The sequence below is a fragment of the Eptatretus burgeri genome, chromosome 9, assembly GCF_056783735.1.
Source record: "Eptatretus burgeri isolate ZD-2024b chromosome 9, Ebu_testis_v1, whole genome shotgun sequence".
Lineage (NCBI taxonomy): Eukaryota > Metazoa > Chordata > Myxini > Myxiniformes > Myxinidae > Eptatretus > Eptatretus burgeri.
Window position 1 is genome coordinate 12353126 of NC_140969.1, and position 25694 is coordinate 12378819.

General features: G+C 47.0%; 1 protein-coding gene across 2 annotated transcripts in view; it reads right to left on the reverse strand.

The window, feature by feature from the left end:
• The window catches only part of TMEM168 (transmembrane protein 168), a 28802-nt gene that overhangs the window by 2555 nt on the left and 553 nt on the right, over nucleotides 1-25694 (reverse strand). The window contains exons 2-5 of one of the 2 annotated variants that reach the window (XM_085894108.1): nucleotides 15847-16772; nucleotides 10520-10879; nucleotides 9089-9231; nucleotides 6618-6892 (exon numbers count right to left, since the gene is read on the reverse strand). In XM_085894108.1, the coding sequence (XP_085750234.1) occupies nucleotides 6618-6892; nucleotides 9089-9231; nucleotides 10520-10879; nucleotides 15847-16626 (1558 nt within the window). In that variant the 5' untranslated portion in view covers nucleotides 16627-16772. The remainder of the gene's footprint in view (nucleotides 1-6617; nucleotides 6893-9088; nucleotides 9232-10519; nucleotides 10880-15846; nucleotides 16773-25694) is intronic. The other variant, XM_085894109.1, reaches the window with a different exon arrangement.

The following is a 25694-nucleotide window of genomic DNA, read 5'->3' on the forward strand; positions in this document are numbered from 1 at the left end:
CAAAACAAAAGGCAGTGCAAGAAGGCTGCATGTCCCACTGGATCACTCAAAACGGATTAAATTTAAAAGCAGATTGAAGAAAACACGTGGGACCACCAAGTACAGCAATGGACACGCTACGGTCATAGTTACCTCCCTCACCGAAGGCAGACGTCTGTGAGCAGGATGTCTCAAAAAGTTATGGACGGATTCGGACAAAACTTGGACAGTTTGGGTGTGTGATGAGGACTAATTGATTAGATGTTGGTGGAGATCCAGATACGAGAATTACAAAAGCGATTCTTCATCATTGAGAGATCGTGCCAAAAATTATAGACATCATGATCTCTCAAAAAGTTATGGACCATTCCAAAATCTGAAACTCGGTGGAAGAGTTGTGAAGGTGACAAGAACAAGCTGGTTAGATTTTGGTTCAAGTCCGGATGCAGATCGGGCCGATAAGTGGGATACAAAACGTAAACCGTTCAACCTGATGGAGGTATGCGCTCTTCCGAGTGCCATTCTAATTCGATTCAGCAATCATAATAGGCAGACAACCGATTCGGTCGACAGAAAATAGCTTAAGGAGCAAAGTACACATCTTCCTCTCGCTTTGAACCAGAGACTAATAGACCGATTTGTGTTTTTCAGGAAGCAAGTGCATCACATGGTTACCAAACCGAAAAAAGTCAATCACTATCTGTAGTATCAAGCAGGAATGGACTGTTTGCTAACTCGTCAAATAGCTTTTGGCAGATCTCGACCAAACTTGACTGGTTCTCATCATGATAGATGGGTGTTCATACCGGAAGTTTTGAAACTGCCATTTAGTGTCATATGATGTAATGTGCAGCTATAGAAATGGTCTGAGTACCAAAGTGCAGCTGTATAAATGGTCTCTTGAAAGAGTCCACATCTCTGGCTGGCTATTCTCAGAGTGCTGCCTCAGCACCAGCGAGTCTGGCAGTTCACTCGAACATTGGCAAAGACTACAAGCAGCCAACTCTCTTCAGGACTGGTCCCCCACATCTACCGCCCCTGATATCAGCCCAGGAATTCTTCCACGGAAACTTGCTCTCCCTCATACACAAATACATTCCTTCTCGTCTTCAGCTATCCTTCCCTTCTTCTCGCCCATGGTACACCAAATCCTATGCTGAGGGCAGTTGCTCTGAAACAACTTGCCTTCTCTTCCTGGAAGGCTTATGCGACGGAAGGCAATCTCAGATCATTCCAAAAAGCTCACAACAAGAGTGCGTCCACTCTCAGGAAAGCCAGAAAACATCTATCCAACCGCAAGATTGAACTTTCAAACTTGTCTCCCTCCTCAAAAACATGGTGGGCCTTGTTGAGTCTGTCTCTGGTGTATGCTCCCCTTTCATCCATTCGCTCTCTTCAAATAGCACCACAGCCAACTATTCTCATGAGAAGGCTGAATGCCTCAATTCTGTGTTTGCTTCCAAATCTTGTGACCCCCAACTCTTCGCTCTCTGTAAACATACTTTCCAGTAATACACACTCATGACTTCCTCTACTCTCGAAGCCAATGTGTGGCTGTCAACATAATCCTTTCATCCCCACTCCCAGTTAAGGCTGACGTGCCCCAAGGCAGTGGTCTGCACCCAGTCCTTTCAAAAAAAATTGTATGCATAGTCAAGTCTCGTGGAAGAGATAATACAATGAACAGATCAAGGTGTTCACAGGCCAAAAGGAACAGTGGAGAGAGGAGGTGAAACACCAACAGCGGAGTTAAAAGACAAGATCGAGGGAGACTTGGACAACCAATTAGTGTGGGGAGGAATGGGGAGCAGGAAAGGATGCTGGGGTGGAAAAGATGGATCCAGAAGGAAACTCTCAAAAGGGAAAAAACGGGAAAGTTGGAAAGAGGAGGGATTAGGGTGAGGGGAGGTAAACGAGGGGAGAAAAAATATCATGGTTTTGGATTGGGGATGGTCTGAAATGGCAGTGAACAGTTGTCTTGAAGACCTGGAGGGAAGAATGATATTGAAGAAAATGTTGAACTTGGCTCCACAGGTGGGGAAAAAAAAAAAAAGAGGAACGAATGGGTGCCGGTGAGCAGTGATCCTGGATTTTAGGTAGGTTCACCAGAAGAGGGTTGATGGTAGACCACGTGTACCCTGCAGAAACCGGGAGTGGAGTGGGGGGGGGGGAAGGGGGGGTGACAAAGCACAGAAACAGCAGAGGGTGCAAGACCAGAGAGGAGGCGACAGAAGACAGAGACCACTGACCTGTCATCAATGGGAATATTCACCACCACCTCTTATCGTCCCCCATCCAAATCCAACTTTCCCATTTTTCCTTCTGAGAGTTTCCTCCTGTATCCATCTTCTCCACCCCAAGCGTCCTTTCCTGCTCCCCATGCCTCCCCACACTCATTGGTTGTCCAAGTCTCCCTCGATCTTGTCTTTTAACTCCACTGTTGTCATCAATGATATTTTTCTACCCTGTCATCAAAGGCCCATAGACTCAGCTTCAGCATGGGAGATTCCAATTACCTTGAAGGCCTTGGTTTCCATGGCATCAAGGTGTGAGGCAGCGGTGCCAGTCCTGAAGGGTGAGCCAGCCAATAGTAACGAGCAGTACAGGTATCCCCTACTTAATGAAGGTTCGTCACAACTAATGGTTTCGTTTCAGACTATTCATCGCACAACGAAGGTCTTCATTTGCTGCAACGAAGGAACCATCACAGTGTCATGGTGATCGTGCAATGTCACAGCCGTGGCGATGATACGTACGATAGGTTTTTCCACCGATTAACTTTTCATTGGGGTGATTAACTTTCCAGAAGGCTTGTATATAATCAACTTCTCAGAATGAAAAGGTTAAAAATAACCACCTCCTCCACCACCTCCACACCAGCCACCTTCTGTACAGAAACTTGGACTCAAGATTGTTTTGGTAAGTGTCACAACTAAATTTACTTTATTATTGTGTTACTGTCTCTAATATTAGGGAAATAATCATGTTATGTCACTTGCAATGCAAACCATCGTTATACCAAACATATGGCTTTGCTTTTGGACCAAAACATTACGGTTAGGAAACCAAGAGTAATTTTCCCTTCAGAAATGATGGAAAACAACAAAGGTTACATAATGAGAGGTTATAAAGGTACTTAACCCCTTCATTAACCGAGGGATACCTGGACTCCATAAAGCTGCGGAAGAAGGCCTTGTAGGTGGATCGGAGTTCAGGTGTGCCAATAGAAAGACTTTGACGAGGGAGGATTCCCAGTCAGTGGCTGTCTTTGGAGACCAAGTTTGAAATGTAGTTTGCCCAAGAGAGACCATGGCTGATAACGAGACCCAGGAGTTTCAATGACTGAATTTCGTCAAAAGGATTTTGAGGAAGAATATTCCTCATCTTCATCAACGATCTCTCTGACTGGAAAATCAAACGCTCGTCGGACACTATTTTCTGACGACTCCACCCTCTGCTGTTATGTAACATCCCTCATCCTTCAGGCAGGCAAGCTGCAGCCTCTTCCCTCTCTTCAGACCTTGGGGAAAAAAACCCACAAGCTCCTCAAACACCTGGAATGTCTCTCAGTCTTGAGGAACCTCACTCTCTCAATCTCTCTCCATACGAAAGGTCTGATCAGGTATGGTAGCATGCACCGGAGCAGCACGTCGCTGCGTCCACTTTCCGCCGGTACTACAGGGGCTTCCGTCAAACCAGCCCCCAGGTAGATGCCTGGCCCATCCCCATCTCCTGGAGATGTTGATCAACCTGCCGCAACCACGAGGCACATGGTCAGCCTGTTGGCCTCCTCCACTCACAAGGCTCCCTCGGTGAAAGATTCTGGTAAGCAGGATCAGTGTCATCTTGATCCTGCTTACCGGCGAAAATGAGCCACATGTCCATACAGCCACAGCTGACGCACATGGACAAGACAAGTAAACGAATCTCATCTGAGTCTCTCCACAAACGCTCGTTGGACACAAAGTCTGACCAGCGATAGCCGAGGATGCTCTGAAGAGACCTGGTAACGAAGGAGTTAAGTCTCCGTCTCAGATCCCAGGTCACATTACAAGTCTCACATCCGTAAAGCAACACTGGAAGCACGAAGGACTTAAAGACTCAGACGCTTGTCCTCCTGCATGGGAACCGACAGCGCCACACCCCATGATCCAGTGAATCCATGACTCCCCAGGCCCGACCCAGACGTCTGCTGAACTCTGGCTCACAGCAAGCAGAGACATGAATATCACTGCCAAGGTAAGTGAATCTCTCAGTGACCTCAACATCCTTACCACAAACAGGTACAGACAAGACAGCAGCAACCAAGATGTCATAGAAAGCCTGGATCTTAGTTTTGACCCCAAAAACCCATAATCCCGGTGGCTCTGACTCCTTATTCAGTGCCTTGAGGGGCCCCAAAAGGACATCCAGGGTCTCTGCAAATATATTTTTTTTCATTGTATAACAAGATGAGGCTCGTGTAAGAGCTAATACACAAACATTCAACAAGGTAGGCGACAAGAGGGGTGGGAGAAGGAAGCAGAAAATAATGGGGAACAGAGACAATGGGATATCTGTGTAAGGGAGAGGGATGGGGCGGGGTACACGGGGTAAACAAGATGGTACAACAGAGATTTGAGGAAGGAAAACAGGGAATTTGAAGGAGGTGGGTTTGGGGTGGATTAACGGGGTAGGAAAGATCAAGATTTTGGATGGGGGAAGACATGAGATGGTGGTGAACAGCTGTTTTGAAGGCTTGGAGGGAGGAGTGGGATTGAAGAGTGTGGGAGTTTGTTCCAGAGGTGGGGAAAAAAAAGAGGAATGAAATAGTGAAGGTGAGCAGTGTTTCTTGATTTTGGTAGTTTCACCAGAAGGGGGTATTTGGCGGACCTTAAGCACCCTGAGGAAATAAACGGGGGACAGATCACAGACAGAGCAAGGGGGGGGGCAAGGCCGGAGAGGAGACTGTAGAAAACAGAAAGACCACCGACCTGCCTCCGGTGAGAGAGTGAGAGACCCAAAGACGGACTCATCGCGGGAGATACCAATGATCCTAAATGCTTTGGTTTCTACCGCTTGAAACCAAGAAAGGTGAGAGGAGGGAGCAGCAGCCCAGAGGGGAGAGCATTACTCCATCAGGCTGCAGAGGAAAGCCTTGTATGTGGTCAGAAGCTCAGGTGTGCCAAGGAAGGACTTTGCACGACGAAGGATGCCCCGTCAGTGACTGGCTTTGTTGGCCAGCTTGGAAATGTGGCTTTCCCAGGAATGATCATGGCAGATACTGAGACCCAGAAGCTTGAATGAAAGGACTTCTTCAAGGGATTGTTGAGAAAGTAGACTGGGGGGGGGGGGAGTTCCAGATGGTCCTTTTGGAGAGACATAGTGACTGTGTGAGATTTGTCAGGATTGAGAGACATCTTCCAAATGTTTGACCAGCTTGTGATTTTATCCAGGTCTGCAGAGTTAAGAGGCTGCCACCTGCCGATCAGAGGGATGAGAGATGGCACAGCAGAGGGTGGAGTCATCAGCAAAGAGACAAAGAAAGAGGATTTTATGGCAAATATGAGAGATCATTGATGAAAACCAGAAAAGGTACAGGGCCAGGAACACTGCCTTGAGGAACTACAACCTGGACAGGAAGAGGAGATGAGAGAATTCCATCAAGAGACATGCATTGACTGCAGCAGAATAAGAAGTACAGGAGCCATGAGTGGAGATTGCCTTGGATACCACAAGAAGAGTTTGGTGAGCAGGGGCGGGATACCAGACCGTACCGAAAGCTCGCGGTATGTCAAGGGAGATGGCTCTGATCTAATGTTTGGCATTTAGGACCTCCATCCATTGTTGGGAAAGTGTAAGTCGCATGTCCAGGGTTGATTAGACCGAGTCTAAATCCAAATTGATGGTCAGAAATCAGGCCATTGGAGAAAAGGAAGGATTTGATGTCAGAAGCGATGATGGATTCTATGACCTTGCTGATGATTGCGGGCAGGCCGATTGGTCTGAAGTTGCTGCAAGGATCAGTTTTTGCACCTTTTTATACAGAGCGGTAAGGTTTGCCGATTTCTAAGCAGATGGCAGACAACCTTGAGAAAATGAGAGGGTGAAGAGAACAGAGAGAGGGTGAGCAAGAGCAGCACAGCAGGTTTTTCAAACATGAGGGCTGATGCCATTCTGGACTGGTTGGCTGAATCATCTGCGAAATCAATGTCAGAGATCTTGACATTCACAAACGAGGCACCGCAACTTGATCTCTCCAACATCCTCCCCAATATCCAGTCCATATAAGTGCTGAAAAGTGTGGGGGCCAGTACACACCCCGTGACAAACTCCAGGAACAACTGGAAATAAGTCGGAGATGGAACCACCACACCTCACAGCACTGTTCATCCCCAGAGAACGACCATGTCACTACAAACTAGACAATGACTGATTACTCGAATAATGACAAAACATCTAGAGGTGATTAAATTATGACAACAAGCTCCCAAAAATGAAAAAAGGTCAGTGGATTCAAAGCTTAAATAACTTTACCTCAAATGCAATCGGCAACAGCCAAGTTTCCCAATCTCTTCCAGCAGTTCTAATCGCCAGTATGCAGCGTCGTATTTTATGGCGATCCGCTGGACCATTCATTGAAAATGTGTGGTACATACCTGCCAAGGCCCACTCCCCGGAGTTGTGCGTGTGCCCACTGTAATGCAGGATGTAGGTGTCATGACGAGCCCCATCATCTGTGCGTTGGTCAAAAAAGGTTCGCAGTTTGCCCTGCAAGTTGTCCAAGTTTACTCCGCTCGTACTGTAATCACAACCAAAGTTTTCAACCATGTAGCGTGCGAAGAAGCGCTGGATGGCATGCAACATGGTTGTTGCTCGCAGATTGATCGTCTCGACAAGCTCAGGAGGCAGAGGCATTGGCTGCTTATCTGGGCTGGGATCAAGCAAAAGAAAAAAAAGACTTAAGGACAAAGGAGGTAACAACACAGAAAACAGAACGTGTTTGCAAGACAGTCACTCCAATGGTGGTGGTTGAGCACATTTTCTTGACAGCCTCAAGGCACTCTCACCAGCTTGCTGCTGTCTCTCGACAAGGAGTGACTGTTCAGTGTAAAACAACTGAAGCAACTGTTCAAAGGATTATCAAATATCGAAAGGTTGGGCCCGACAGGCATCACGGGCCTTGTGACGGTGGCAACATGTATAGGCCTCAGGCTTCAGGCCGCTTTGCCAGTGTAATTTGAATTATCTGAGCTACAAAAAAAAAAAGTATTTATTATATGTGCACAGAGGCAGTACACGGGTTTTTCTTCATGTATGTAACCCGGGTTATTTTTATTTTCGCAACCAATCAAGGCAGTGGTCTGTTGCCTGCACACGGCCCACATCAAGGGATGCGTCAAAAGAAAACGTTGCACGCATGGAACACGATCCACCATTGGGTGGGTACACTGCTGGTAATGATAACAACTACAAGGGCACTCGGTGGAGCACATAGCTCCAGTACATAATGCCTGATCCATGAGAACATATCGGGCCCAATACATTGTTGAAATATCGTGTTATGTCTCGTTTTTGGCCCGATCTCTCAATGGTGAAGAATCACTTAAAAATTAAACGCTTCTCGTATCCAGATCAGGATTCGGATTTTCACCAAAATCGAATCAATTCTTCCTTCTCACAGACCCAACATGTCCACCAAGTTTCATCCGAATCCATCCACAACTTTTTGAAATATCGAATATATCATTTTTCAGCCCAATCTCTCAATGGTGAAGAATCACTTTTAAAATTCTAGTCGCCGGATCCGGATCCGGATTTTCACCGAAATCTAATCAGTTCGTCCTTGTCACGCGCCAAACCTGTCCACAATTTTGTCTGAATCTGTCCACAACTTTTTTGAGATATCCTGTAAACGAACAAACAGAGACAGAAAGTGGTGAAAACATAACCTCCTTCACCTTCGGTGGTGGAGGTAATGATGATAATAATAATAATAATAATAATAATAATAATAATAATAATAATAATAATAATAATGAGTTCCCTTAAAAGAAGCGTTAATGCAGGAGGCCATTCGGCCAATCAAGCCTGCACAATAGTTGCCAATATACGGTTGTTTGTCCATCCTCTATCCTTTTGAAATGCTTGGTGTTGAGCAAGTCAGTAGCACGTACCATTTTAAAGTCTTTGATACGACTCAGCCAGAGCTGGAACCAGCGACCTCCCGGACTTAAAGCAGATGCTCTAACCATTGCACCACCGACTCCGGGTGGTGTAATGGTTGGATCATCCTGGAAAGGTCGTCACTCCATCGCTGGGAGTGCAGATTTCTACAAAGCATTCATCGGAATCACACCCACACCAGTGACCGCAATGCAGCTCGGCTTTATCCATCCAACCACCGAGCCACTCCGTTTATCAGTACTAAATGAAACTTTTATGCTTCATTAAATACTGGAAATTGGATAATTCGCTCAAAAAGCCAGCTCAAGATGTATTAAAATGGTGGAAGGAGCTGCCATGCGCCTTTAAGATGTCCAGCTTGGGTTCAGATCTCTGCCCAGCTATACATTGTCACCCTGGTGTTTAGCATGCAGTGTGATGCATCAATGTGCGCGCCATCCATTGCAAGGACATTAAGCTGGAGGACTCGTCTGCCAGCACTGTTTGTTCGTGGACGTTAAAGATTAGGGTTGGAAGTGGAGTGGGGGGGGAGGGGGGAGGGAGTGTTTGAGAGGTTGGGAGAGGGGTTTTCGACTGGTTAAATTACAAACTCCTGCCACCTTCCGTCGAGTATCCTGTGATGGAGTGGGAATCCATCCAGGATTGGTTTAACCCCAGAAACTTTTCACAACTTGTCCTGATACTCCCTGGATCTCTATGAAGGATACGGGCCTCTAAGTATGGTTATACGTTTTACACCGACAGAATTACAACATATGTTGCTGGCAAAATAAAATTGTTTTTACAGAAGTGATGATTTAACATGTTTTGCAAAAACAAAGCTTAACCAAGCTTGCAGGATAGCAACAAGGCTGGAATAGCAACACACAAAGCACCCAATCAAGAGTTATTCACTTGATTGCTCAAAAAGCCAGCACTGGTTCAGTAACACTTGAGAAAGTACCTGCAGTAAGCGGTTGGGATTATAAGTGAGTAGCCAACGCAAGTCCCACCAAGGCAACTTCCCAACTCGTGAAAAAGTCCAAACACCAATGACTCCAGGGGCAGTATGAACATGAACAATGCAATGAATGTCCCATTCTTCTCCTGGGGTTTAAATTTTAAAAAAAGAAAACAGATGGTCATAGCACACACACACTACTATTCTGTAACAATGTGAGCAGGTAGTTCATTAAACTCACTCCATCTCATGGGACGAACACTTACATACATATATTTATAAATATATATATATATATATATATATATATATATATATATATATATATATATATATATATATATATATATATATATATATATGCACAAATGCACAGGTAGTGGACCAAAAAAAATGGAGACACCAATGTAAAGCCACTGAAGAGGGCATTGGGCCACCAGATGTGGCCTGCATGGGCTGCGGAATAGTCCACCAGTCTGGAATTCTGCAGGAGGGATGTGGCACCATTCTTCCACAAGAAAGTCAATCAACGCACACGTTTGATGGAGGTTGAAAATGCTGTCTCGGGCGTCGTTCCAGAATATCCCATAAATGCTTTATTGGGTTCAGATCTGGTGACTGAGAAGGCCATGTCATTTGGATGACATGAATGTCACGCTCATCAAACCATTGGGCGACCACACATGCTCTGTGGATGGGGTCATTGAGGCTGGTGGGGGCTCCTCTTGCAGCTATGCTCGCTATATTTATAAGGCAACCAGGCCTGTATAGCCTGGTGGTGGCTTAGCGGTTAGGGTGGTGGCTTTGAATCCTTGGGTCCTGAGTTCAAATCCCACTCAGCTGGTGAATTAATACCAGGTGGGGTTGACTCAACCTGTCATCCTTCTGAGGTCTGCAAAATGAGCACCAGTGTTCTGGTAATAGGGGCACTGCAATCAGCGGCATAGCCACGCCCCTAACCAATGATGCAACCAGCAGTCAAAAAAGCTGCACACGAAGGGAAGGGACCAGGCCTGTGCAGCAGCATTTTTATACATGACCCGAAGCATGCTGGGATGTTACTTGCTGAATTAACATATGGGCCACACCTGTATGAAAGTCATTGCTTGGTGTCCCTCATTTACCCAGGTGTTTCCATTTTTTTTAGTCCACTACCTGTATACGTCTTGCGTGGGAAATTATAATGGGCACTGCCATGTTTGTAGTATTATGAGTGCCGCCATTGCTTTGTAAGCACAGTCTTTATCACAAGGCAGCCTACAGAGACAGCAACAGTGTTCCTTTTTATACCAGAGTTACATCTGTAGCACATTGAGATGTGTAAATATTTATCTCCTATTACTGATACGATTAGCAGACCTCGAAGCTGGTAATGTCTCCAAAACAAAATCACTTGTTAAAAGCACATGGACTACGAGAGAAGAAATCGGCCACCTGCCAGCACACGACGGCCATGAGGATGGTGAAGATCAGAGCGCCGAACACGAGCTGCTCTGCGACAAGACAGTATTGGCGCATGCCTCGCGATGCCATCACGTCATCCAGGCTTTTGCTGCCAGTGCGCAGCAAGGCACATGCACCCAAGCAGTTGTTGAGGCGATTGTGAAAGGCCCATAGGGCGGTGACCAAGACCAGGTGAGAAGTAACCCACAGTATCCCGAATACGATGATGCTGAGCAAACGCAATATGTACCAGCGGTTGACGTTGCCAAGGGTGAACGCTGACAGGATGATAAATAACAGCTCAGCCAGCAAGAGAACGAGAACGGAGAAACGGCGCAGCATCTTGTGTGCCTGTAATGAATTCATGACCAGCGAGCACGTACACGATCATTTGGTCTGGTGCTTCATCGTTAATGTCACCACGTTTAAATGTCAAAAAAAAAAAAAAAAAAAAAAAAAAAACGATGTCGTTCACAATCCTTCCATGCAACAAAATGTACAAGTTCCTCCAAAGCCATTCAACAAAACTTAAATCGCTAATACACCCTTCACCCCCATCATAACCCACACGGTAAGTCAGAAAGTCTGGTGTGCATACGATTTGTGCTGTCAAATGTCTGTCCAGCTGCTTGCATATCCTCTGAATATGTTCAGCAACAAGGCCCTGCTTGCATCAATAAAATGGAACAGTGCTTCAAAAACTTCAAAATCACGATGCGTTTCATACGTTTCAGATACGGCAATTCCCCGCTCAACGGATCTCAACAAATGGTACTCCATCTCTTCTGGATCTGATTTTGACAAATTTCCCTGACAATATCTGCTGCTCTTCCTTCGCTCCAATTGGTTCTTCTGACCACGTCCTTGTTAAAGTGGACATCTCTCTGGCTGTTATCAGAGAACCACCTCACCGCCGTCGAGTCTGGCATTTCACTCAAGCCGACTGGCAGGGTCTCCGAGCAGCCATCAAACTTACAGACTGGTCTCCTATCACTACTTTCTCAAACATCAACTCATCCTGGGAATTCTTTCAAAGAAACTTGCTCTCCCTCATGCACAGATTTATCCCCTCTCGTGTTCAGTTGTCTTACCCTTCCTCCCGCCCTTGGTTTACTGAAGCTTGTGGTGAGGCAGTTGTCCTGAAACAACTTGCCTTTGCCTCATGGAAAGCAAACCCAACTGAGGGCAATCTCAGTTCTTTCCACAAAGCTCGGAACAAGTGTGTATCTACCCTCAGGAGAGCCAGAAAACAACATCTTTCTCATCTCAAGTCTGAACTCTCAAACCTCTCTCCCTCCTCAAAATCCTGGTGGCGTTTAATCAAATCTGTTTCTGGTGTATGTTCCCCCTCCATCCCCTCCCTTACCTCAAATGGCCGCACTGCTGATTCCACACGTGATAAAGCTGAATGTCTAAACTCGGTGTTTGCAGCTAAATCTTGTGTCCCAAACCCATCACTATCTCTACCCACTTTACCCAGTCGCACCAAACTGTCCCTGGACTCTGTATCCTTTTCTCCTGACAAGGTGGAGAGCTTGCTTTCAAACCTCGAGTCAGATTCTGCAACCGGTCCAGACGGCATCAGCCCACGTGTCCTCAAAGCCTGCTCTTCTGCTCTTGCTCACCCTCTCTCTGTTCTATTCACCCTCTCATTTGCCCAAGGTCATCTGCCATCTGCTTGGAAATCTGCTAACATCACTGCCCTGCATAAAAAAGGTGCAAAAACAGATCCCTGTAACTATAGACCAATCAGCCTTCTCCCAATCATCAGCAAGGTTATGGAATCCATCATCGCTTCAGACATGAAATCCTTCCTCTTCTCCAATGGCTTGATTTCCAATCATCAATTTGGTTTCAGACCAGGTCACTCTACCCTGGATATGCTGCTACTGCTCTCCCATCAATGGATGGAGGTCCTCAATGCCAGACAGGAAATCCGAGCCGTATCCCTGGACATATCACGTGCTTTTGACACAGTCTGGCACCCTGCCCTACTCACCAAACTCTCTTCCCATGGTATTCAAGGCCATCTCCACTCATGGCTCGCAGACTTCCTCTCCTGTCGCAGTCAACGTGTGGCCCTAAATGGAGTTCTTTCATCCCCTCTTCCTGTGCAGGCTGGAGTTCCTCAAGGTAGCGTTCTGGGCCCTGTTCTTTTTCTGGTTTTCATCAATGATCTCTCGGACTCTCTGGAAAATCCTCTATTTCTCTTTGCCGATGACTCCACCCTCTGCCGTACCATCTGTCATCCCTCAGACCGGCAAGCAGCAGCTTCTTCGCTCACTGCAGATCTGGATAAAATCACAAACTGGTCCAACACGTGGAACATGTCTTTCAATCCAGACAAATCTCACACTCTCACTATGTCTCTTCGAAAGGACCGTTTACAAAACCCCCATCCACTTTCTCAACAATCCTCTGGAAGAAGTCTTTTCTTTCAAGCTTCTGGGTCTCACTATCTGCCATGACCTTTCCTGGGAAAGTCACATTTCCAACCTTGCCTCAAAAGCCAGTCGCCGACTGGGAATCCTCCGTCGTGCAAAGTCCTTCCTCGGCCCTCTTGAGCTCCTGACCACTTACAAAGCTTTTGTCCGTAGCCTGATGGAGTACTGCTCTCCCCTCTGGGCTGGTGCTCCTGCCTCCCACCTTTCTCGACTTCACGCTGTCGAAACCAGGGCATTTAAGATCATTGGCATCTCCCGCAATGAAGCTGAGTCTTTGGGCCTCTCACTCAATCACCGCAGGTTGGTCGGTGGTCTTTCTGTCTTCTACCGACTCCTCTCCAGCCTTGCCCCCCCTGCTCTCTCTGTGATTTGTCCCAACCACATTTCCACAGGGCGCTCAAGGTCTGCAAACAACCCCCTTCTGGTAAAACTACCAAAATCACGAATCACTGCTCATCTTCACTCTTTCATTCCTCTTTTTTCCCGCCTTTGGAATAAACTTCCTCACTCTATTCTTTCCCATTCTTCCCTCCAGGCTTTCAAAACAGCTGTTCACCACCACCTCTTATCTTCCCCCATCCAAATCCTCGATCTTTTCTACCCCCGATAATCCACCCAAGCCCACTTCCTTCAATTCTCCTGCTTTCCTTCCTGAAAGTCCCTTTAATGTCCATCTTCCCCTCGCCATGTTCCCCGTCCCATCCCCATCCCTCTCCCTTCCACAGTTCACCTGTGTCTGTTCCCCAATGTTTTGTCCCTTCCACTCCCGCCCCTCTTGTCTCATGCCTCCTTGCTGTGAGTTGTGTGTTAGCTCTCATACGAGCCTCGACCAAGGTATAAAAAAAAAAAAAAAAAAAAAAAAACGTGGTTGATGTGTTCCGTGCTGCGCGAAAACTATTTTCCCAGAAGAAACTAGAACAGCACTCCGTAAAACGCATACCTCCACCGGGCTGAACAGTTTACATTTTACCCCACCGATAGGCCGGATCTGGATTCGGACCTCAACCAAAATCGAATCGGCTTGTCGGCACCGAACCAACTCGTCCACCAAGTTTCGTCCGAATCCATCCGCAACCTTTTGAGATACCTTGCTCACAGGGAGACAGGCAGGGGGTGAAAACACAACATCCGTGCTCTTTCGGTGGCAGAAGGAAAAAAAAATGTAAAAGGGAGCGGGAGAGAGATCGAAACAACATTTTGTTGGTTCTGGTGTTCAATCCAGGTACTCATCAGCCATGTTTTCCATGAGGGTTGTTCGTGTACGCCTTATTATTGTTGTCACTTCTTAAAAGGTGCAACACTTTTGCATCTTGCTTCGATTTTATCGGCATTTGCACGGATCGTCATCAATGTGGATTCAGTAAGACCGACAATGCATCCTATGTCCACAGCACATTCACCATTTTCAGATCGCTTCAATACTTCTACTTTAACATCCTACAAAATTGGTAATAAGCATCCAAAACCATCCTTGACCATGTTGTGGAACGTCGGCCGAGGCCGTCACTTTTTTTTTTCCTTCCGTCCTCATTTTTTCACCTTCAGTCGCTTTTAAATTCGTTTTCTCCGCAACCGCTTGAGCGATTGAAACAAAACTTTTGGCATCGGAACACCTACCCATGGATAATTTCTTAACAGTCACACGATCATTGGATGGAAAACGCAGCCGGTGTTTCAAAGAAAAATCTGTTTTCTGTAAGTACGGGTTACAGGGCGTTTCACGTACCGGGAACAAACGGCCTTGACGTCGCTTCGCTTGAATGGTTGGTCACTTACCACTCATAATCTCAATGGATGGCACCGATAAATCCCGATGAAAAGTTACGGTGGTCGAGGACGCGTCGCACTGCAAGATGAGGGGGTCAAAGACTGAGATGAGGGGGTCAAAGACAATTTATATTTGCTTGGTATCGAAAGGCAAATCAGATTGGAATTTTTTTTTTGTGGGAGTCGAAAGCAGGGTTTGTTAGGTCACTTCCCCCATTGTGACAAACAACCAACCTCTCATACGAGTGAAAAATCTCAGCACGTATTACTCGATATTGAAACAAGTAAGTGACCTCTCAACTTTACTCTCAGTGGTCACCTGATGACCTCAGCAGGTACTGTGCAAGATTAAACTATATTTTTTGCACCACAGAGATAGCAGTGCTGGATGCCTCAAAATCTGCTGCGCAATGCATGAGGATGCAAATAATGAGGGGAAAATGTACACAATCTCCTGCACCGCACAGTACGATTTGACTCGGCTCGGCACAGTTCACGATGCTGGGCGAAGAGGACTTTAGGCAGTCGAGGCCATGCGTGCTCGATATTATCGGGCGCACCGCAACACCCACTTCATGTTAAACAAAAGTGTGTGCCATCATTTTTCGAACAACATTTATCAAACTTCAATACAATTTCCTTGGAATTCCACTTTCAGTAACTTTACTCGCCACAAGCAATTTGGCATTTTGGTTGGAGCATCCGCTCCGAGTCTGGGAGGTCAACAGTTTGCTAGTCTGGGAGATCAGCATTTAAAGGATAGAGCAGGACAAACCCCATGGATTGGGACCTACAGGGGAGGAGGAAATTCCTTCTTAATTGCCCCCGCTGGGTGCGACAGAAAAGTGATGTCATAAAGATAACGTCACGGGTACCCAGAGGGCTCTTTCCCCAAGCTCAATGGCTGCGTTCATCTGGTCAAGTCCAGTGTCGTCTCATGTATTTGTTTGTATGTGTGCACAATTTATGTTGCAGCTTCTCCACGAGCCTTTGACCCTGGAAAACAAAGCAGTGATCCAAAATGCATCATCGAATCTGATGGGAATGGATGATGATAAAATCGACACAAAATAACAACATTGAAGCAACCACGGAGTGATTGGATACCTGGAGATATGGATGCCAGCGTTCAGTCACAGTAAGTCCAGAGTAGAACAGGTCGATCAAAGGGTCACAGAGCAGGCGACCAAAGAAGCATCCCAGCGCAAATGGGTTGATGCTGAGGTCCAAAGCGGGAAAGAAGAGGAGCACCGAGATGACACTGAATCCAATCATGGTGGGCAACGCAAGGAGAGACTTCATGCGAAGGTCAGCGAGGCACAATCCAAAAGCGCAGAGCAGGAGTGACACATCAAAGCACCGCTCCATTGTCAATGCTGCGCTTGCTGCACCAAAACCCACAAGCTCCAGAAATTCCGTGCTCAGGAGCAACGTGGAAGCAAAACGTGTCGCTCTAAAGAAGCGGGAACTGATCGAGAGCATGGACCTGGTGAAAATACTCAGCAAAAGAAGGTAACGAGATGCCTCCTCTTTGCTATCATCGATAAGGTTCGCTTGGTCAACCAGAGCCAAAAATCCAAGGAGAAAGCCAAACACGAGATGGGCTATGTTTGTGCAAGCATTTTCCATAGAGAAGTAGTAGGACAGTACGCAAGCGATCAAAAATACAACGAGGCCCATGACAAACATAACCAGCAGATTGGTATCCCCAGAGTGCTCCCACCGAGTGAACAAGCCCAGAGAAAGTGCCACGAGCAAGAGTCCATTTACAATAAAGCCAAGGAAGCGAAAGGCAGAGCGCATCCCGCCATTCCGGCCGGTCTCATGTTGTGCTGCGTTCATGACCACCTGCAAACAGTGGCTCACGATGTAGCGGAGCGACTTCATGAAACCTGCTTGTTGACAATGTGCCCTGCTCCTCACATCAAACACTAAAAATGGCCACAGGCCTTCAAATCCACGGTGGCCATTTGCCTCCTAGCTTTTAGCCGCCAGGTCTGAAGGCAATTCAGAGCAGCAGCTGATCCATAGACCTGCAGAAGAAAATAATTTGTATTTATTTTCATTTTTCCAAATTTCAAACGCCACAAACCAGCTGATCTTCAACTTCAACGATCATTAATGTCTGTCTGTCCGGAGAATAATCTATCTGGACATCGAGTGGATAACCACGCTGCCAATCCAGGGGAATAGCCAATCACGATAGCTCGAAAAACAGCCAATCTTCACATGGGGTAATTGCTCCATTCATTTGACTAAATGCAAGATCCCCTCACAAATATACATATCCAAGTCATCACTGAACATCACCAAGTAGCCTGGTGTTGACTTAATGGTTAAGGTGGCTGGCTTAAATTATTATGGTCTCGAGTGATTATGGTCGTCTGTCGGCCCATTTAATTTATGCCAGGTGGGTTGACCCGGCCCGAATCAACGCCAGGTGGGTCGACCCGGCCCGAATCAACGCCAGGTGGGTCGACCCGGCCCGAATCAACGCCAGGTGGGTCGACCCGGCCCGAATCAACGCCAGGTGGGTCGACCCGGCCCGAATCAACGCCAGGTGGGTCGACCCGGCCAGAATCAACGCCAGGTGGGTCGACCCGGCCCAAATCAACGCCAGGTGGGTCGACCCGGCCCGAATCAACGCCAGGTGGGTCGACCCGGCCAGAATCAACGCCACGTGGGTCGACCCGGCCCAAATCAACGCCAGGTGGGTCGACCCGGCCCGAATCAACGCCAGGTGGGTCGACCCGTCCCGAATCAATGCCAGGTGGGTCGACTAAGCCCGAATTAATGCCAGGTGGGTCGACTCAGCCTGTCATGTTTGTGAGGTCAGCAAAATGAGTACCAGCTTACTGGTTTCAGGGGGGGCATTGGGTCAGCAGCACAGGCACGTCCCCAGAAAATGATGCAACCAAACAGCCACAGGCTGCATACAAATAAATAAACAAGAAAGGTGTCATGCATAGCCTGATACTTGTGAAATCCAAAAAACAAACTTCACCTTGAAAGTAATTGGTAGTTGATTTAAGTGACAAAATACACAAATCCTCCACAAATCTCAAGTCAAATGGATGAAAATTGACAATTTTAGAAACGACTACGTCAACGTTTTGGACTATACTCACCTTTTGGTCTGTGTTGACCTCAAAAATAATTGGTGGTTAGTTGAATTCAGTGACCTGATATGCAAATCCTGTTGAAATTTCGAATCAATCGGAAAAAAATTGAGGATTTTTGAAATTTGACAAATTAGTTGACCTCTGGGCTATGTTGACTTTTTGACCTCAAAACCAATAGACTTCTTGCTTATGACGAACTCGACCACGCGGTGAAGTTTTGTGAAAAATCGGTTTAAAATTGTGACCTGTAGGCGATAAACATTAAAAACAAACAGACGGACCGACAGAATAACACACACAACCAACCAATATACTTGAAAAAATCTTCGATTTTCGCAAGTAATATAACCTTACGAAGTTATAACTTTACTTGCTTACAGATTACCAACATGGGTTCACGCCGGGCAATTTATGTACCACACGGTTACTCTGCGTACGTCATTAGTGGACGAGGAATGCTGGATGAGGGAAAGCAAACGGATGTACAAGTGTTGCACAAAATAAGCGTTTTGAGTATCCTCACTCCAGTCGCAGATTTCAAGTGGAATCCTACAAGGAAGCGTTTTGAGCATCCTCACTCTCGTCGCAGATTTCAAGCGGAATTCCACAAAATAAGCGTTTTGAGCATCCTCACTCTAAACGCAGATTTCAAGCGGAATCCTACAAGGAAGCGTTTTGAGCATCCTCACTCTAATCGCAGATTTCAAGCGGAATCCCACAAGGAAGCGTTTTGAGCATCCTCACTCCAGTCACAGATTTCAAGTGGAATCCCACAAGGAAGCGTTTTGAGCATCCTCACTCTCGTCGCAGATTTCAAGCGGAATTCCACAAAATAAGCGTTTTGAGCATCCTCACTCTAAACGCAGATTTCAAGCGGAATCCTACAAGGAAGCGTTTTGAGCATCCTCACTCTAATCGCAGATTTCAAGCGGAATCCCACAAGGAAGCGTTTTGAGCATCCTCACTCCAGTCACAGATTTCAAGTGGAATCCCACAAGGAAGCGTTTTGAGCATCCTCACTCAAGTCGCAGATTTCAAGCGGAATCCTACAAGGAAGCGTTTTGAGCATCCTCACTCTAATCGCAGATTTCAAGCGGAATCCCACAAGGAAGCATTTTGAGCATCCTCACTCGAGTCGCAGATTTCAAGCGGAATCCCACAAGGAAGCGTTTTGAGCATCCTCACTCGAGTCGCAGATTTCAAGCGGAATCCCACAAGGAAGCATTTTGAGCATCCTCACTCTAATCGCAGATTTCAAGTGGAATCCCACAAGGAAGCGTTTTGAGCATCCTCACTCGAGTCGCAGATTTCAAGTGGAATCCTACAAGGAAGCATTTTGAGCATCCTCACTCTCGTCGCATATTTCAAGGGGAATCCTACAAGGAAGCGTTTTGAGCATCCTCACTCCACTCGCAGATTTCAAGCGGAATCCTACAAGGAAGCGTTTTGAGCATCCTCACTCGAGTCGCAGATTTCAAGCGGAATCCTACAAGGAAGCGTTTTGAGCATCCTCACTCGAGTCACAGATTTCAAGTGGAATCCCACAAGGAAGCGTTTTGAGCATCCTCACTCGAGTCGCAGATTTCAAACGGAATCCCACAAGGAAGCGTTTTGAGCATCCTCCCTCCAGTCGCAGATTTCAAGTGGAATCCCACAAGGAAGCATTTTGAGCATCCTCACTCTAGTCGCAGATTTCAAGCGGAATCCCATAAGTAAGCATTTTGAGCATCCTCACCCGACTCGCAGATTTCAAGCGGAATTCCACAAGGAAGCGTTTTGAGCATCCTCACTCTCGTCGCAGATTTCAAGCGGAATCCCATAAGGAAGCGTCTTGAGCATCCTCACTCTCGTCACAGATTTCAAGCGGAATCCCACAAGGAAGCGTTTTGAGCATCCTCATTTGAGTCGCAGATTTCAAGCGGAATCCCACAAGGAAGGTTTTGAGCATCCTCACTCGAGTCGCAGATTTCATGCGGAATCCTACAAGGAAGCGTTTTGAGCATCCTCACTCGAGTCGCAGATTTCATGCGGAATCCCACAAGGAAGGGTTTTGAGCATCCTCACTCCAGTCGCAGATTTCAAGTGGAATCCCACAAGGAAGCGTTTTGAGCATCCTCACTCTACTCGCAGATTTCAAGCGGAATCCTACAAGGAAGCGTTTTGAGCATCCTCACTCGAGTTGCAGATTTCAAGCGGAATCCTACAAGGAAGCGTTTTGAGCATCCTCACTCGAGTCGCAGATTTCAAGCGGAATCCTACAAGGAAGCGTTTTGAGCATCCTCACTCTAATCGCAGATTTCAAGAGGAATCCCACAAGGAAGCGTTTTGAGCATCCTCACTCGAGTCGCAGATTTCAAGTGGAATCCTACAAGGAAGCATTTTGAGTATCCTCACTCCAGTCGCAGATTTCAAGTGGAATCCCACAAGGAAGCATCTTGAGCATCCTCACTCTCGTCGCATATTTCAAGGGTAATCCTACAAGGAAGCGTTTTGAGCATCCTCACTCTACTCGCAGATTTCAAGCGGAATCCCACAAGAAAGCGTTTTGAGCATCCTCACTCGAGTCGCAGATTTCATGCGGAATCCCACAAGAAAGCGTTTTGAGCATCCTCACTCGAGTCGCAGATTTCATGCGGAATCCCACAAGGAAGCGTTTTGAACATCCTCACTCCAGTCGCAGATTTCAAGTGGAATCCCACAAGGAAGCATTTTGAGCATCCTCACCCTACTCGCAGATTTCAAGCGGAATTCCACAAGGAAGCGTCTTGAGCATCCTCACTCTCGTCACAGATTTCAAGCGGAATTCCACAAGGAAGCGTCTTGAGCATCCTCACTCTCGTCACAGATTTCAAGCGGAATCCCACAAGGAAGCGTTTTGAGCATCCTCATTTGAGTCGCAGATTTCAAGCGGAATCCCACAAGGAAGGTTTTGAGCATCCTCACTCGAGTCGCAGATTTCATGCGGAATCCTACAAGGAAGCGTTTTGAGCATCCTCACTCGAGTCGCAGATTTCATGCGGAATCCCACAAGGAAGGGTTTTGAGCATCCTCACTCCAGTCGCAGATTTCAAGTGGAATCCCACAAGGAAGCGTTTTGAGCATCCTCACTCTACTCGCAGATTTCAAGCGGAATCCTACAAGGAAGCGTTTTGAGCATCCTCACTCGAGTTGCAGATTTCAAGCGGAATCCTACAAGGAAGCATTTTGAGCATCCTCACTCGAGTCGCAGATTTCAAGCGGAATCCTACAAGGAAGCGTTTTGAGCATCCTCACTCTAATCGCAGATTTCAAGAGGAATCCCACAAGGAAGCGTTTTGAGCATCCTCACTCGAGTCGCAGATTTCAAGTGGAATCCTACAAGGAAGCATTTTGAGTATCCTCACTCCAGTCGCAGATTTCAAGTGGAATCCCACAAGGAAGCATCTTGAGCATCCTCACTCTCGTCGCATATTTCAAGGGTAATCCTACAAGGAAGCGTTTTGAGCATCCTCACCCTACTCGCAGATTTCAAGCGGAATTCCACAAGGAAGCGTTTTGAGCATCCTCACTCTCGTCGCAGATTTCAAGCGGAATCCCATAAGGAAGCGTCTTGAGCATCCTCACTCTCGTCGCAGATTTCAAGCGGAATTCCACAAGGAAGCGTTTTGAGCATCCTCACTCTCGTCGCAGATTTCAAGCGGAATCCCATAAGGAAGCGTCTTGAGCATCCTCACTCTCGTCACAGATTTCAAGCGGAATCCCACAAGGAAGCGTTTTGAGCATCCTCATTTGAGTCGCAGATTTCAAGCGGAATCCCACAAGGAAGCGTTTTGAGCATCCTCACTCGAGTCGCAGATTTCATGCGGAATCCTACAAGGAAGCGTTTTGAGCATCCTCACTCGAGTCGCAGATTTCATGCGGAATCCTACAAGGAAGCGTTTTGAGCATCCTCACTCGAGTCGCAGATTTCATGCGGAATCCCACAAGGAAGCGTTTTGAGCATCCTCACTCCAGTCGCAGATTTCAAGTGGAATCCCACAAGGAAGCGTTTTGAGCATCCTCACTCGAGTCGCAGATTTCAAGCGGAATCCTACAAGGAAGCGTTTTGAGCATCCTCACTCGAGTCGCAGATTTCAAGCGGAATCCTACAAGGAAGCGTTTTGAGCATCCTCACTCTAATCGCAGATTTCAAGAGGAATCCCACAAGGAAGCGTTTTGAGCATCCTCACTCGAGTCGCAGATTTCAAGTGGAATCCTACAAGGAAGCATTTTGAGTATCCTCACTCCAGTCGCAGATTTCAAGTGGAATCCCACAAGGAAGCATCTTGAGCATCCTCACTCTCGTCGCATATTTCAAGGGTAATCCTACAAGGAAGCGTTTTGAGCATCCTCACTCTACTCGCAGATTTCAAGCGGAATCCCACAAGAAAGCGTTTTGAGCATCCTCACTCGAGTCGCAGATTTCATGCGGAATCCCACAAGGAAGCGTTTTGAACATCCTCACTCCAGTCGCAGATTTCAAGTGGAATCCCACAAGGAAGCATTTTGAGCATCCTCACCCTACTCGCAGATTTCAAGCGGAATTCCACAAGGAAGCGTTTTGAGCATCCTCACTCTCGTCGCAGATTTCAAGCGGAATCCCATAAGGAAGCGTCTTGAGCATCCTCACTCTCGTCGCAGATTTCAAGCGGAATTCCACAAGGAAGCGTTTTGAGCATCCTCACTCTCGTCGCAGATTTCAAGCGGAATCCCATAAGGAAGCGTTTTGAGCATCCTCACTCTCGTCACAGATTTCAAGCGGAATCCCACAAGGAAGCGTTTTGAGCATCCTCATTTGAGTCGCAGATTTCAAGCGGAATCCCACAAGGAAGCGTTTTGAGCATCCTCACTCGAGTCGCAGATTTCATGCGGAATCCTACAAGGAAGCGTTTTGAGCATCCTCACTCGAGTCGCAGATTTCATGCGGAATCCCACAAGGAAGCGTTTTGAGCATCCTCACTCCAGTCGCAGATTTCAAGTGGAATCCCACAAGGAAGCGTTTTGAGCATCCTCACTCGAGTCGCAGATTTCAAGCGGAATCCTACAAGGAAGCGTTTTGAGCATCCTCACTCGAGTCGCAGATTTCAAGCGGAATCCTACAAGGAAGCGTTTTGAGCATCCTCACTCTAATCGCAGATTTCAAGAGGAATCCCACAAGGAAGCGTTTTGAGCATCCTCACTCGAGTCGCAGATTTCAAGTGGAATCCTACAAGGAAGCATTTTGAGTATCCTCACTCCAGTCGCAGATTTCAAGTGGAATCCCACAAGGAAGCATCTTGAGCATCCTCACTCTCGTCGCATATTTCAAGGGTAATCCTACAAGGAAGCGTTTTGAGCATCCTCACTCTACTCGCAGATTTCAAGCGGAATCCCACAAGAAAGCGTTTTGAGCATCCTCACTCGAGTCGCAGATTTCATGCGGAATCCCACAAGGAAGCGTTTTGAACATCCTCACTCCAGTCGCAGATTTCAAGTGGAATCCCACAAGGAAGCATTTTGAGCATCCTCACCCTACTCGCAGATTTCAAGCGGAATTCCACAAGGAATTGTTTTGAGCATCCTCACTCTCGTCGCAGATTTCAAGCGGAATCCCATAAGGAAGCGTCTTGAGCATCCTCACTCTCGTCGCAGATTTCAAGCGGAATTCCACAAGGAAGCATTTTGAGCATCCTCACTCTCGTCGCAGATTTCAAGCGGAATCCCATAAGGAAGCGTCTTGAGCATCCTCACTCTCGTCACAGATTTCAAGCGGAATCCCACAAGGAAGCGTTTTGAGCATCCTCATTTGAGTCGCAGATTTCAAGCGGAATCCCACAAGGAAGCGTTTTGAGCATCCTCACTCGAGTCGCAGATTTCATGCGGAATCCTACAAGGAAGCGTTTTGAGCATCCTCACTCGAGTCGCAGATTTCATGCGGAATCCTACAAGGAAGCGTTTTGAGCATCCTCACTCGAGTCGCAGATTTCATGCGGAATCCCACAAGGAAGCGTTTTGAGCATCCTCACTCCAGTCGCAGATTTCAAGTGGAATCCCACAAGGAAGCGTTTTGAGCATCCTCACTCGAGTCGCAGATTTCAAGCGGAATCCTACAAGGAAGCGTTTTGAGCATCCTCACTCTAATCGCAGATTTCAAGCGGAATCCCACAAGGAAGCGTTTTGAGCATCCTCACTCGAGTCGCAGATTTCAAGCGGAATCCCACAAGGAAGCATTTTGAGCATCCTCACTCGAGTCGCAGAATTCAAGCGGAATCCCACAAGGAAGCGTTTTGAGCATCCTCACTCTAATCGCAGATTTCAAGAGGAATCCCACAAGGAAGCGTTTTGAGCATCCTCACTCGAGTCGCAGATTTCAAGTGGAATCCTACAAGGAAGCATTTTGAGTATCCTCACTCCAGTCGCAGATTTCAAGTGGAATCCCACAAGGAAGCATCTTGAGCATCATCACTCTCGTCGCATATTTCAAGGGGAATCCTACAAGGAAGCGTTTTGAGCATCCTCACTTGAGTCGCAGATTTCAAGCGGAATCCTACAAGGAAGCGTTTTGAGCATCCTCACTCGAGTCGCAGATTTCATGCGGAATCCCACAAGGAAGCGTTTCGAGCATCCTCACTCCAGTCGCAGATTTCAAGTGGAATCCCACAAGGAAGCATTTTGAGCATCCTCACTCTCGTCACAGATTTCAAGCGGAATCCCATAAGGAAGCGTCTTGAGCATCCTCACTCTCGTCACAGATTTCAAGTGGAATCCCACAAGGAAGCGTTTTGAGCATCCTCATTCGAGTCGCAGATTTCAAGCGGAATCCCATAAGGAAGCGTTTTGAGCATCCTCACTCTACTCGCAGATTTCAAGCAGAATCCCACAAGGAAGCGTTTTGAGCATCCTCACTCTCGTCACAGATTTCAAGCGGAATCCTACAAGGAAGCGTTTTGAGCATCCTCACCCTACTCGCAGATTTCAAGCGGAATTCCACAAGGAAGCGTTTTGAGCATCCTCACTCTCGTCGCAGATTTCAAGCGGAATCCCATAAGGAAGCGTCTTGAGCATCCTCACTCTCGTCACAGATTTCAAGCGGAATCCCATAAGGAAGCGTCTTGAGCATCCTCACTCTCGTCACAGATTTCAAGTGGAATCCCACAAGGAAGCGTTTTGAGCATCCTCATTCGAGTCGCAGATTTCAAGCGGAATCCCACAAGGAAGCGTTTTGAGCATCCTCACTCTACTCGCAGATTTCAAGCGGAATCCCACAAGGAAGCGTTTTGAGCATCCTCACTCTCGTCGCAGATTTCAAGCGGAATCCCACAAGGAAGCGTCTTGAGCATCCTCACTCTCGTCACAGATTTCAAGTGGAATCCCACAAGGAAGCGTTTTGAGCATCCTCATTCGAGTTGCAGATTTCAAGCGGAATCCTACAAGGAAGCGTTTTGAGCATCTTCAATCTACTCGCAGATTTCAAGTGGAATCCCACAAGGGGGTGGGTTTTAGGGGGTGGGTCATCATAGATCGAGAACTTAAATTCTATCAGCAGTCAACAAAGCATACCAACTACTTGGTCTGGTGAAGAAAACCTGCACCCCAACAGGAAGACGCTCCCACTCCTCTTTCAGCTTCTGATAAGACCACACCTGCAATATGGTGACATCTTGCAGCATCCCAGACTCAAGGTAGATGCCGAGAAGGTCGAAGGAAGACCTCTCCAGGAGGGGGGAGAGCGACTGACCCAGTACATGAGCTTCGGGGAATCCCCATACAAAGTCAAACCAACACTTTTAAAGCACACACACACTAACTGCATTACCTGAGGCTGAAGACACACCT